The following is a 13,576-nucleotide window of genomic DNA, read 5'->3' as shown; positions in this document are numbered from 1 at the left end:
TTGGGATGGATACCAGAAACAAACACATAGACAAAGCAAGGTGGTTTGCTGATGATTGCTCTGATCAACCAAACGAGGATACATTTGGGTGATGACCTACCTACATATGTATACATCCAAAGGGCACGTATCCATGTCCTAATTTTGTTAGGAGAACTCATTCTGCCAAACACCACGGGGTGTAAGGTTCCTTTTATGTGGTTGAATGCATTTGAGGATCCGGACGAGGTGCAGAATATTAGTTGGGGAAGTGCAGCTTTGTCGTAGCTGTATCATTATCTGTGTGAGGCTTCCATGGATAAGAGGAAAGAGTTGGGCGAGCCTATGATGCTTCTGCAACTATGGGCGTGGGAAAGAATGCCCACATTGAGGTCGTCGTTCATAGGAGCGCTCGTGCACGAGCCATATACACCATGTGGCGCCAGGTATATATTTAAATATTTATATGTTTATGTATCTTGAGTTATTTTTTTACATCAATTTTATTTATAAGTGGAAATAACTACACAAATAGGAAATGCTCCTAGATTTTCGGTTGAGCATTACCGTGATCAAATATCCTTGATTAGACCTGGCCAGGTGAATTTTATTTAATGTTGACTTAATTTATGAATTTATTATGAAGTTAATTTGGCGTTTGCATTGCTGGTTCGTAGTTTCTGTGGACGCCATATGCAGATTGCATACTGCCTGACTACTGCAGTGATGTGAATGGATGTTCCTTATGTGACACTTACTTGGTGTGTTGGGCTTATGTCGAGGCACATGAGGCTGGACGAGTGCGCAGACAGTTTAATCGGTACTAGGATATTACTCAATTCGTAGATAAGATGCTAAAAATGTCGATCATTTGGGTAAAAATGATCGGCGTGGTAAGAAGTGTAATAATTGGGAAAACACGCATCAGCTCTACATTGGGGAGTGAGACATGAGGTATGAAAGGTTCCAGGCAACCGAATACGCCGCAACGATGTCCATGAACATTCCATTGAGTCCGAGGTATATGGCATGGTATAACAGGATTATAGTGACGTATCTGATTCAACCTGGGGTACGGTCAATTGCTGGGATGAACGAGTCGGCTTCTTCGAGGAGATTACTTGTAAGTTTATTATATTAAACTATATGCTTCCATGTGTTATAGATTGTTTCGTATTGATATTTGTATATTTTTTTATCTAGGTTGAAGGTTTTCAGCAGGTTAAGCATTTAACTACTGAAGAAGAAATGGACCCAAGAATGCGACAGATTCGAGAAATTGCTAGGCATGTCCTTTAGTCTACGAACCACGCCGATGTCATGGGGTACCCGACTTCCCAACACCAAGATGTGGTCATGCCTTATGAACCACAAGTAATTCCACCACGTCATGGAGTGACTGGTGTTCGAACTGGTGGGTACGGTTTCATAAAACAGTTTAGGATGTCGCAGTCGCATCCCGATTATGTAGTACCATAGCCGATGAATCCAGAGCATGACCCACCTCAGTGGTCTTTATATCCGACGCATGAGTCTCAATCACAGTGAGACCGTCCCCTGTATTCTTCAAGCCAACCTGAGCAATTTCTTCGGTCATGCCCCTCTACGCCACAATTCCTGCACTTGCGGGAAATCGCCGGAATTGCCAAGAAATCGCCTGAGTTTCGCATCTGCCTCTTTCTCTCTTGCAGAATGTGAGCTACTGCCTCTGTTCCGTCTGTTTTGTTCAAATTAGAGACGCATGAGCCTCATGCGGTTTACCCTAAGATGCATGACGGTCATGCGTCGTCTAAAAAAATAATAAAAAAATGCGACGCATGTGCATGATGCGTTTTACTGTAAGACGCATGACTCTCAAGCGTCTTCTAAAAAAAATAAAAAAATTGAACGACGCATCTCTTTCATGCGTCTTACACAAAAACGCTTCATGGTCATGCGTTTCATTAACGGGAGACACATGACCCTTATGCGTCTCTCCTAATGCTGGAATAAAAAAATGTAGTACACTTATGGAATGTTAAATATAGCCTAGAACTAAAAAAGAATTACCCCTTAATATTATGTTTATATCCCAAACATATTAGACCAGGATCAGGTAATGAGTTCTCAATAGACAACTATTTGTCCACCATGACACATAGACAACTTAATCAGCTATACAACATCTTGGTTGCAACATGGTCAGGCACGTAGAAACAAGAAAACAACTGCACTTACTTTATCCGCAGATCTGGCTGCCAGACAAGGAAACTTGCCACGCTCTGCAAGAACAGAACGAACTACATCTGGACTTATTCCTTTGGTCAATCTGCGTGACATGCGAGAAATCCATCAAAATCATACCAATTGCAGCTACAAAGAGATAAAAATCTTAGACCTCAATGTAAGTTCGCACATAATGGTCATTAACTTAAGGCATTCAACCGCTGACAGTAGTAGAGAAGGAAATTAACCAGATATGGAGCATGGTATATGCACAAGTTCCAAGGCAAAGAATATAACTTAAAAGGTTCAATAGGGCAATGTTTTTCTCCTTTCACATCCCCCAATATGAAAGGTGGGGTCCACCAAGGGAGAATAAGTCTAGAGCATTCATTTGTTTTCATCAAAACTACATACGGCCCTGTAAAATTCTTTGGGGTAAGCATGATTTGTTTAGCTTCATTTATTATCTCAAACCATAGCTTATAGAACATGTATTCTATTAGAGGAGATCCATTTTCTAACAAAGAATATGGATGCTTGTTCCAAGATCAACTAATATTTCGGGGAAATACTAGGAATTACATCCAATTTTGACATCCTGTTGGAGCAAAATAGTCACAAAAACTTGTATCCTATGAAAGCATTTTACAGGTAAGAGATTCAACTTACCAGAAGTTGTTCGAGTCTCCTTGTTACAAACTTATGCACCTGCAACAAATGCTAAAATTGTCATATTTGATTAGCAGAAAATTGTTGTGTATAAACTCAACTCTACCCATTTAATTAAATGTTTGAGTGTGCATAAATACTAAATTAAGTCCTATAGTTTGCTAAAAACTGTAACAGAGGCAGCTCTAAAAACGTGGCTGCATCAGAAGGTAATAAAGTGTCATATGATTCGGAACAGGAATAAAATATCACATAAAACATGGCAGAATATAAGTTAATGGCCCCAAATTACGTAAATAATGGCTAAACATATTGCAAAAGAACACAACAACGAACGTCCTTGATGAATTTACAGAAGAATGAAGCCCTCCTACGTCATCTATTGTTTTTTATTCAACTTTTATGGGCTGAACTGCAGCATCAAGTTCCAGCAAAAATGCCTGAGTCCCAAACAAATGACACAAAAATTGCACCAGCAGCATTGCCGATTTCCCCACAAACAAAACGGAAAATGTTGGTTTAACGCAATAAAATACCTGAATTTTTGGAATTTACAGCAGATCTAGGCATAGTCAAAGTCAACAAATGCGGTGTAATCCTCGCTTCACCACAAACCTCACGATTTGTGGTTTTCCTGAGAGAGTGAGAAGAGATGTCGGTAATGGCAATTGAGAGACAAACAAGGAACGATAAATATATAGATATGACTAAATTTGTTTGTATATATAACAAACTGCTGACTTCCTATTTTCAATTGAATAAACCGAATCCATGAATCATCCGCCAGAGATCTCTTCCACCGGAGATGCTCCACGATTCCTTCTCAGTCGGCGTAGGATTTCGTAGATTAGAGGAGAAATCAGTCGGCGTCGGATTTTGCAGATTGGGGAAGAGAGAGAATGCGGTAAAATTAAGGCTAGGTTGAAAAGGAAAGTAAAAAGTGAAATTAGTCCATTTAATTTAATTTAAGATTACCGATGGCACGCAACCCTCGGTAAATAGCTGTTTAAATTTTCCAACGGCAATACTTCCTCGGTAATTTATATATAAAATAATAGTTTTACCCACGGAATTCTCCGTTGGTAAAATAATCTGTGAAACTCCGACACTAACCCGTTGGAAATTATGTCGGTAAAATTACCATCGGCTCATCCCTCGGTAATCCATCGGTAAATGCCGATGGATGTTTTTATTGTCAGTAAATCCCTTGATAATTATTAGCTTTTTTTGTAGTGACAGACACTTCATCGGTAATCCGTCAATAACACTGTTTTCATCAGTAATCTGTTGGTAATTACCGAGGAATTGTCATTCATCGATAATCCAACTCTTTTTTTAGTTAAGAAAGAGATAGAAAGAAAAAGTGATTATCGTATTGTAGGTGGAGAATATGTTCAACTTTATCAGAGAAAAAAAGGTATCCTAAAACAAAAAAAATTCTAATTTTAATGAAGGAACTAAATTGGAAATAGATGAAGTATCATTTTTATAAGACAAATATAGTACTCCTAAGGGGCTACTTGGTATGGTGGAATGGATTCCTATCTCCATTCCATTATTTATTTGGTAATTTTATTCCTTAGAAATCACCATTCCATTCCACATGGGAATAGTCACTCCTTCCATTTAACTAAGAAGGGTCATTTCATTCCATTTCACACACACAACCCCCCACCCAACACGCGCGCACACACAACAACACACACAAGCACACACATACACACTCGCACACTGCAACAGACACACACACATAGCAACACATACAGCAACACACACCCACAGAAACACACATGCACACAGCAACACACGCACACAAACACATAGCAACACACACACATAGCAACACACAAACACACACACACACAGAAACATACACATACACACACGCAAGCACATATATGCGCGCGCACACACCAGCACATATATACACACACTCAACAATGCATACACCACATATGCACACACTCATTTACATAGCACAAATTAATATGATCCAAAATATTTGACAAAAATATTTTTGAATAAATATTTTTGAATAAATATTTTTTTATAGAATCAACATATTAATTATTCATATTTCATTTAATTCCATTATATTTCTATATTATTTGTAGTTACCCCATGTATAGGAATGAAATCAATCAAGGAATAATAATTTCATTCCATTTGTAAACCGTACATTCACCAAGCACAAGAATGAAATGGAATTGTCATTCCATTCCCATCTTCATTTCATTCCCTCCTCATTCCATTCCATCATACCAAAATGCCCCTTAAGTAATATAATTAAAGTTTAAAATGAGCATCTACCTCTATTTAGGTATGTCATTGGTTCGATCATCCGAATGAAATTTACGTACTTTTAAAGCACTTATATCCAAACAACTTCATGTTTTACACAATAAATAACATTATATGATACTAAATCATATAAATTTTATTTGTTGAATTAAGATTTATATTAAATTATATTATTAGAACGAAAATCTTGATTGTTGCAAATTAAAAACAATTATTTATAGGTGGATTCTAGCTGATATTAGTGTTGCAAAATAAGAATGTAAAGAATAATTAGGAATTTACATAACAATATCATAAAGTAATTAACCAAACTATGAGGTCCTACTTTTAACCAAAATAAAAAGTCGTCTTCACATAGTTGTAGTAATTTATGCTCCATCGGCCTCTTAAATTTTGTCATCTTTTTTCATTTTTGTCCATCCCATAAAATTTGTCACATTTAACTTTTTACTATTTTTGGTAGTGGACTCATATTCCACTAACTCATTCAAACTCACATTTTATTATAAAACTAATAGTATATATAATTAGGACAACTATCCACTAACTTTTTCAACTCAATTTTCATTACATTTCTTAAAATTCATGCTCAGTCAAAATATGACAAAATTGAAGGAAATGAGAGAGTAATAGTTAGCAACAGGAAATCGCGATTAATTAGGTTATTAATGAGAGACATGCTAATTAACATATTTTTTTAGTTACCGACTTTTTTCACTTAAAGTTACGTTCTAAATTTCTAATTGACCCAAGTATAGCTGTTACGCACACTAACAACCATAATTATTAGGCCCTTCAATCCCACTAATGATTGATTAAACAACAATTATCATAATCTCCTTCAAGAAATTGGAGGGAAAGGAAACTTCCACTCATATTCGAACGTTCAAAACTTCTTTCTCAGATGAAAAAGAAAAGAATTTCTTCAAAGATTGGTTTAAGAATGCTGTTGTCCCTTTTTCTTTTTCTCTAGACAAACACAAATGCATTATTACAAGAAATCAAGAAATGATGAGAACCAAATGTTTCTTTCACTTCATCCTATGGTTCATTGTTTTGTCCTAAAAGATCAATCTTTCTGTGGTATTTCCTACTAAAAAAGCATCAATTTTCCTCCCATTGATCTCAAATTCGCCCCGTGTTTGTGTAGATGATCACGATCTTATGCAACCTTTGATCGACGTCTCTAGCAAATCAAACTTGTCCCCTGCGATCTGGCTCGCCCTCGTTCCGTTCATGTAGATTATGAAGGCCGGGAACGAGTTCACCCCCTCCAATTTCGCCAAGGTAGGGTGATCCTCCAAGTCCACCTAAAACCACATTATCATCGTCGTCCATGATCAGAATACTATAGCTATGCACGATCGAGAAAGCATCAAAACCCGAAAATCTTTATACTACTAACCTTGAGAAACTTCACAGATGGATATCTCTGATAGAGCTGCTCCACAACTTGCAAGATTCTTGAATCTGCAGTCTTGGTAGAGAACAAAACAACACAAGTACCTAAACACAACAAAACAAAATTACTCAAAAAATTCAAGAAAATCAAACCAATCTAAAAAAAGCCTAATGAAAGAAATGAGAGAAAATCTCACCAGAAGAAGCCACAAAATCCCTAAAATGCTCATTGCTCACCACCACAGCCAAGCCAGCAGCATCCCCGCCCGCCCCGTTCAAGTCCTGCCTCCCGCCTCCCTTCCTCAGCTCTGCCCCCGCCTCCCTCATCATCCTCCCGATCTCCTCATCCTCCGGACTCTCCCTCAACAACGCCTCGCAATCCTCCACACATGCCGCCCATTTCCCAGTCTGCAAAAACCACACAAATATTCACAACACCTCTGTTTCATTACAAAAGAAAAAGCCACCAATCTACAACAAACCTTGGCATAGCAGTCGGCCCGCCTCAGCCTGGCCTTGGTGTAAGACGGGCGGACCCTTAGGGCCGCGTTGCAGTCCTCTATAGCCTTCTGGAGCTGCCCGAGCTTCGACCTGCACGCAGCCCTGTTGCACAACAGGACTGCATTGTGCGGATCGTGGCTCAGCCCCTCGCCATACGCAATGCACGCCTCGGAATACCTCGCGCCCTTGAAGAGCTCGTTGCCATTCGCCCTCGCAGCTGCCACAACCCTCGCCTTCTTCGCCACCGCCACCGCCTCCTTGCTCCTCGAGTCCAGCTTCACCGCTGCTTGCGCCGCCGCCACACCTTCATCAAATCTGCCAGCAATTAAATGGACCTGAGATTGGAATACAAGCAAGCTCGAGCTCCCAACGAGGCCGAAGAATTTGGTGCATAAATCGACGTCAAAAACAGGGCTCTTCTCCATTGTTTGAATGGCCTCTTCATGCTTGTTCATCTTCAACAAAGCCTCAGCTCTCAATCCAAATATTGAAGGAGCAGAGTCGGCGCCGGCGTCGATGGCAAGAACTGATTCCTTCAAAAGCGTGATCCAATCTCTGTGGATCTTTGCCTCGCCGCATTTATTCAAATGGATCAAAACCTGCTTAGCTTTGGCTATGGAGTCGGGGTCGGCGTCGGAGCCGGCCTGCTTGAAGTGGAACAGAGCCCTCTCTGCCTCTCCCAATCTGTGAAAAAATGGAGTTAGTTAAACAAGCCTTTTCAAATTTGATGTTTGCAATTAACAAAACAAAAAAAACAACCTGAGAAGAACAAGGGCGAGTCTGTTGTGGGCGCGTTGGTAGAAAGGATCGATGCGGATGGCCTCGCGGCACTCGAGGGCAGCTTCTAGAAGCTTCCCGAGGGCGACGAGGGCCGCGCTCTTGTTGCTCCGGTACGAGGCCTTCTCCGGGTCGACGGATATCGCGGCCTCGTACAGGGCAAGGGCTTCCGCGAACCGGCCGTTGCGGTAGTCTTCGTTGCCGAGCATTTTCAGCTCCTCCGGGTCCATTCGGGTCGATATGGCCCGGCACAGCGACACGGGCTTGGTTTCGGGCTTTGTCACGACGTTGCCCATCACGTACCTCGGGCCCGGCCGGTGGGTCTCCGGCGCGGCGGCACCACCGCTTCCAGCCTGCCGCAGGTTGCCGAGGTTGCCGTATAACGCGGGCCGGGAGGCCCGTTGGTAGTCGCTGATCATGGTGTCGAGCTCGCCCGAAAGCCCGAAGCCCGGCCCGACATGCATGGCTTTTTTCGAGTAGGGTTTGGTGGTGGCGGTGGCGGCTTTGGCTTTTTTAGCTGCCGGAGAAGTGTGGTGGCGTTTGGCGGGAATTTGGTCGTTGGTTCCGGTTTTTTGGGAGGGGGTGCTGGGGAAGCGGGTGACGCGGGTGGTGGGGGCGGCGGCGGCCGGGAGGGAGTTGGTGGGGGCGGAGCGGCGCGTCTGGATGTTGCGCCGCCCGAAGACGAGGTGGAAGAGGCCGCAGCCGGATTGTTTATGGGCCGGAGTGTTGTTGTCTCCCATGATCAAGAATCTTGGATGGGAAAATTAGGAAGAATTGAAATGATTGTGGTTGATATGCATGATTTGAAAGAGGGGGGTTAGAGAGAGAGGGATTAGAGGAGAATGTTATTTGATTGCATACATAAACATATACAGTCAAAGGTCTTGTCCTCTCTCACCCTCTCTCTCTAATGGCATCCGAGATAATGAAGAGGTAAAAGGAAAAGGGAGAAATGTGTATAGAGAGATATAGATACTTCTTTCTTTATCTTCTTGTGAAATGATGCATATTTTTTTGGGACAAAAAAAGAGGACTCCTTAAGACTCGGTCGTGGAAGGGATGAGATTCTCTAGATTTATTACCAAAAAGATAGTGAATGAGGAATTGGATTTCTTATTTTAATCCGCTGCTTTATTTAGCTAGGGTAATAAATTGCTACTCCATATGAAATACTAGTAATTAAAGAAGAAATGAATCTAAAAATATAAGGATAGTTGACAACTAGACATGCTGGCTCTTGGCATGACATGTTTTCATGGTATAACCATATAAAATTATTTGACATGAATTAAACTATACGTGCAAGAAACAGAAAGGAAAGAGGGATCTTTGTTTGGTATGCCTAGTGTTTGAGAGCAGGAGTTCACGTCTATTAATATGTGTGATTCATCAACACACGTATATATAAAAGGCCTTACTAACAGCTGTTAACCAAATGAAAGTTGTTTATCAAGTTTGACTTGCTAAATTCAAACAAATGATTACATAAAAAATTGAGTCAAATACAATAGTACATATTTGATGGCATATTGATCATATCATATTACAAGGTTTTAACGATGTTGTAATATGAATACTATTGTTTGCAACTCGCTCCGACTATAGTGGTGAAAGATACAGATTTGATCAACTATGAGAAAAACAGAAAAATATTAGTTAAAGTATTACTCCATTAGAGAACAATAAAGCTTACCTCACAAAAGAGTTAACAAAAATTAAATGGTCCACACAATTTGTAATTGTAACTATCAATTTTCACGAATGCATTCGAATAAATGGAAACCCTGCCTAATTCATAGTACTAACAAAAAAGAGAGTTAAACGCGAAGAAATTTCCTTGGAGATTGAAAAAGAACAGAAAATGCTGTCTAATAAATAAGGCCCTTACGCTGTAGAAACATCGAGTAAGTATATCAACTGCGCGGCTCAGTAATAGCAGATTTCTTGATCTCTTTGGCTATGGCCTCAGACAGCTCCTCAGCATTATACTCGAGGCCGAAGGATCTCGAGACCTCCATGCCCGGGTTCATCAAGTACCTGTTCGTAATTAGAGAAAAGTTAGTTACAGTTCGAACAGGCAGCTGAAGCGTTATTTAGCATCATAACATTTAGGATCAAAGGTGTGAAGAATGCGAATTACATGTTGTGAGAAGACTCGATAAGATAATCACCCCCTTGTTCATCAACCTTTCTGAAGAACACTCGGTATTCTTGTGCCATTTGCCTTATTGCAGTAACTGGTCCGGTCAAACCCACTATTCTTGAGTCGAATTCTGCAGTTTGTGCCAAGGGCATTAGAAAGTTAAAGGCCATGTAATTCAAAAATTCGTGGTGGTTGAGAGAATGAGGATCTAAACAAGAATAACTCACCTCGGATATAAGCACGAAGATGTGAGGGGGTGTCCTGCTGAGGATCAATGGTGACAAATATGGGTAAGACCTTGATATTCTGCTTCGATTCTTTCAGTGAAGTCAAACATTTCAGTGACGAAAACATTGATACAATAGATGATTCAATTAGAGCCAGGGTAGAAGAGTAGAACCTAAGATGTTAATTGCGTTGGCCATCTTTCGAAGTTCTGAAGGCCCTACATCAGGGGAGGATGTATAGCCAAAATAAAGAAGAACCCAATTCCCCAGAAGATTCTTTTCGGTCACAAGGCGACCTTCTGTATCGATTAAGCTAAAAGGGCCACCTATTATCGGCCCTTGATTGACACTTCGCTCTAACTTTACACCCTTACCTGTTACAAGTACAAGAGATTGTGTTACAGCATACACTCTTTACTTCAGTGTGGAAAAGACAATGAAAGAGTGACTACATTTTCCATCAATTTTAATTGTATGAGGAATTATGTTAAACAAAGTTATTGTGAATTCCAACAAGGTAACATGTAATAGCAAACCGTTATAAAAAAAATTCCAATGCAATTTATATCGAATAGGGAACTCAATTAAAAATAATCCCATGCAATTTATTTAAAGATTTCACAGTTGGAACAAACAACATTCAACTGATAAATCCATCCGAAGAAAAGAGGCTTAACAATCAAAATCTATTCAATGCAATTTATAACTAATTAGATTGTTCCATCACCAACAAACTTTTCCAGAATAAGAAGTCTTAACTTGAAATATATATAGAGAGCAGAACATGTATATATTACATTTTAAAACTGATAATTCGGAAAAAAAAACACAAATACCTTTAAGCACTGCTCTCCTTTGATCATTATGGTGAAAGAGAAAAAGTAACCCACCAATTCCAGTCAAAGCCAAACCAAAACCAGGCTGCACAAATAAGTCTGAGATGAAGGTAATTAACAGGAAGGCATTTCACAAAGAAGTCGTTGATGACATAGATAGATACTGAGCATCTTGAAAGAGATGGAAAACGTGATATCATAATCATACAATTAGAAAATATCTCCAATTAGTCCCAGCTTGTTCAGGTAACGGGCTAGTCTTAACACTGTTTGTGGACTTTGTTTTGCTACAGTAGTATCTCTTAGATAAACCATACCTGCAGGCAGCCAGATATTGATATTGCAACATGTGAATGGACTACTCATACGATGAGATGAGTCAATGAAATCATTATAGAGTAATACTGAAAGCTGATTCAACAACGAAAATCCCTTTCACAACCCTACTCACCTTATAAAATACTCCCTCCGTCCCATGCTACTCGCACTATTTCTATTTTAAGCAAAAATTAGGGTATTAAATTAAGATATTAGAGTTAATTAAGTATTTCCTTATTACACTTAAAATGCTAATTTAATTACACAAATTGCTCATTCTTTAAATAACCTGTCCAAAACAAGTGCAAGCAGCATGGGAGTAGAGAATACAACTTTAACTGAATGTCTATTTTTATTCAACAAAGTTTTGACTTAGCTCAGAACATGATATGTGAAACAGCAAAATTCACGACAACATAAAATAGGTGAGTGCTGACTACTAAGTACTTCCCATTTTTACAAATATAGATAAATTATCAATTTATCAATGCATTCCACATAATATTGCTGCTTCATCAAAGGCAGGTTTAAATCACAACAAGGCCATGAACAAAGAACTGAAATGGAGAATACATACTTCGTGTAATAGTTCAGACGAGTCAGACCCTCATGATCTGCCATCATTATTTGTTCAGTCAATCGATGAGAAGATAAATTGTTCAAGGCAGGTCTTCTTGACATTGATGAGAAAAACATCTTTGACAAACCAGACCTAAGAAAAGACATTGAAATGCACTTAGATATTAGTGAATATGGAAGGTTCTAATAAGCTATTTTATGGGGTATTCTAAGTGAGCATCATTAGTGTAAGTTTCAACAACCAGGAAATGACAAATTCATGTGAATATCACTAATTTAAGTCTCAATCAACAAATCATGGAAATTTCAGATTCCTCTATAACAGACTGAATAATGTACCAAGATTATGATCAATATAAAATCTAGATCAATACACTTGATACCATGGCTGGATCGGGGCTGGGATAGTAATTCTCATAAAACAACAATTCTGAAAGGCTCCAGTCATGCTGGAGGGAGCATCCCCACTTAGTGATCGGTCCACTCTACGATCACTTGAGACAATTAAAGATGTAAGTTGTTCCTTTAACAACAGACCTAGCTGAAGCTACTTCGGAATTCAATAGAATGTTCTCCGCATCCTTAGCAATAGCTATTCTTAAAAATCATCATCTTCCTAATTATTGAAAATTAGAGAATCTGTCAACAAATTCCACCACCATATTCAACTAACTCCATAAACTAATCACAGTCACCTAGCCACAAAAACAGCTAAACCTTGCTCTTCCTATCAACAGCATCAAATTTACAACTCTAAAAGTCATCGCTCAGAATGCGGCATCCTTGAAGATCAAATGAGAGCAGTAACACTACATACATATGGCATTTCAGCATAAACTACGGATTCCAAAACAAAAATTTGAAAAACGCAACTGTAATTTAGGAAATACTAAAAATAACGAAAAGTTACCTTTTGAAAACCTCGAGAGATGATTCCGCTTGGCTTTTGGCGGCGAAGACACCTCTCGATAGCAATGGCATTTTTGTGCTTCCTTGTTTTTTTTCGATTAACCTACAAATTCGTACTACTACCTGAGCGAAAACAATTAGGGGGGAAAACTAGTAAAATTCCTTTCAATTGGAAACAATTAGAAATTTCATGTTTGTATCAATTAAAATGGATAAACATAGAAATTGAAATTCACGCAGCTGGTGGAATTGACGCCGTCTGCGTAAGCTTTCTTTTTCTTCAAGAACAAGTCGGATCCTGGTTGGGCCTACATATCAATTTAGTGGGCTTATATTAATCATTTCTACTATGTTTCGGCCTGTTTTCGAGAATATTCCAATGTCTCAAACATTTGATATAAATTACTACATAATTCTTTGTTCCTTTAATGAACTTTGTCAACATGCTAATTTATGAAACATTTATTAGTGACAAATTTAGCATGACAAGAATAATTAATTCAATGTGTTAGGAATGTAGATAAAGAACAGATTGAGAATTGGAAGAAGAGTTGCGAGAATTGGGAATTGATTTTATTCACTGAAACGAGAGAGTGTACAAAGGGAAAGGAGTTGAATCTTATTGACAAAAATAACTATTTATACTTCTACTCTAAACTAATGGTCAATGGAATCCAATGGCTGAGATTAGAAGATCTCAATTAAAAGCTCCATCCGACGGTCACTGAACC

The 13,576-nt window shown here is 39.1% G+C and overlaps 2 protein-coding genes and 1 long non-coding RNA gene across 3 annotated transcripts; all 3 read right to left on the bottom strand.

The window, feature by feature from the left end:
• Nucleotides 1–2,014: 2,014 nt before the first annotated feature.
• Nucleotides 2,015–3,797, bottom strand: LOC121776125. The gene is made up of 4 exons (XR_006045239.1): nt 3,595–3,797; nt 3,390–3,487; nt 2,854–2,892; nt 2,015–2,287 (listed from the first exon to the last, which is right to left on the bottom strand). It is a non-coding gene; the product is annotated as an uncharacterized LOC121776125 (long non-coding RNA).
• Nucleotides 3,798–6,086: 2,289 nt separating this feature from the next.
• Nucleotides 6,087–9,339, bottom strand: LOC121775776 (TPR repeat-containing thioredoxin TTL1-like). The gene is made up of 5 exons (XM_042172820.1): nt 7,816–9,339; nt 7,038–7,740; nt 6,753–6,963; nt 6,560–6,660; nt 6,087–6,464 (listed from the first exon to the last, which is right to left on the bottom strand). Exons 1-5 carry the CDS (start codon nt 8,571–8,573, stop codon nt 6,309–6,311), a joined length of 1,929 nt encoding a protein of 642 aa, XP_042028754.1. The 5' UTR covers nt 8,574–9,339; the 3' UTR covers nt 6,087–6,308.
• A 144-nt stretch (nt 9,340–9,483) lies between these two features.
• Nucleotides 9,484–13,134, bottom strand: LOC121775777 (protein SCO1 homolog 2, mitochondrial-like). Its single transcript, XM_042172821.1, has 8 exons — nt 12,847–13,134; nt 11,935–12,069; nt 11,248–11,356; nt 11,040–11,124; nt 10,377–10,577; nt 10,204–10,293; nt 9,974–10,106; nt 9,484–9,870 (listed from the first exon to the last, which is right to left on the bottom strand). The coding sequence occupies exons 1-8, from the start codon at nt 12,915–12,917 to the stop codon at nt 9,747–9,749; spliced, it is 948 nt and encodes a 315-aa protein (XP_042028755.1). The 5' UTR covers nt 12,918–13,134; the 3' UTR covers nt 9,484–9,746.
• Nucleotides 13,135–13,576: the final 442 nt, after the last annotated feature.

The sequence above is a fragment of the Salvia splendens genome, chromosome 18 (genome assembly GCF_004379255.2).
Source record: "Salvia splendens isolate huo1 chromosome 18, SspV2, whole genome shotgun sequence".
Taxonomy (NCBI): domain Eukaryota; kingdom Viridiplantae; phylum Streptophyta; class Magnoliopsida; order Lamiales; family Lamiaceae; genus Salvia; species Salvia splendens.
Note: the sequence above shows the minus strand (reverse complement) of the source record. Positions and strands in the feature narration are given on the sequence as shown.

Bases quoted from the DNA above. Each gene is read 5' to 3' on its own strand.
- LOC121775776 (XM_042172820.1), bottom strand. From the start codon at position 8,573: ATGGGAGACAACAACACTCCGGCCCATAAACAATCCGGCTGCGGCCTC. The intron at 7,741-7,815 runs GTTGTTTTTTTT...ATTTTTTCACAG, and splicing joins CTCGCCCTTGTTCTTCTCAG to ATTGGGAGAGGCAGAGAGGG. The intron at 6,661-6,752 runs GTGAGATTTTCT...TGTTGTGTTTAG, and splicing joins GGATTTTGTGGCTTCTTCTG to GTACTTGTGTTGTTTTGTTC.
- LOC121775777 (XM_042172821.1), bottom strand. From the start codon at position 12,917: ATGCCATTGCTATCGAGAGGTGTCTTCGCCGCCAAAAGCCAAGCGGAA. The intron at 11,357-11,934 runs GTATGTATTCTC...GGCTGCCTGCAG, and splicing joins CGTCTGAACTATTACACGAA to GTATGGTTTATCTAAGAGAT. The intron at 11,125-11,247 runs GTATGATTATGA...TTATTTGTGCAG, and splicing joins ATTGGAGATATTTTCTAATT to CCTGGTTTTGGTTTGGCTTT.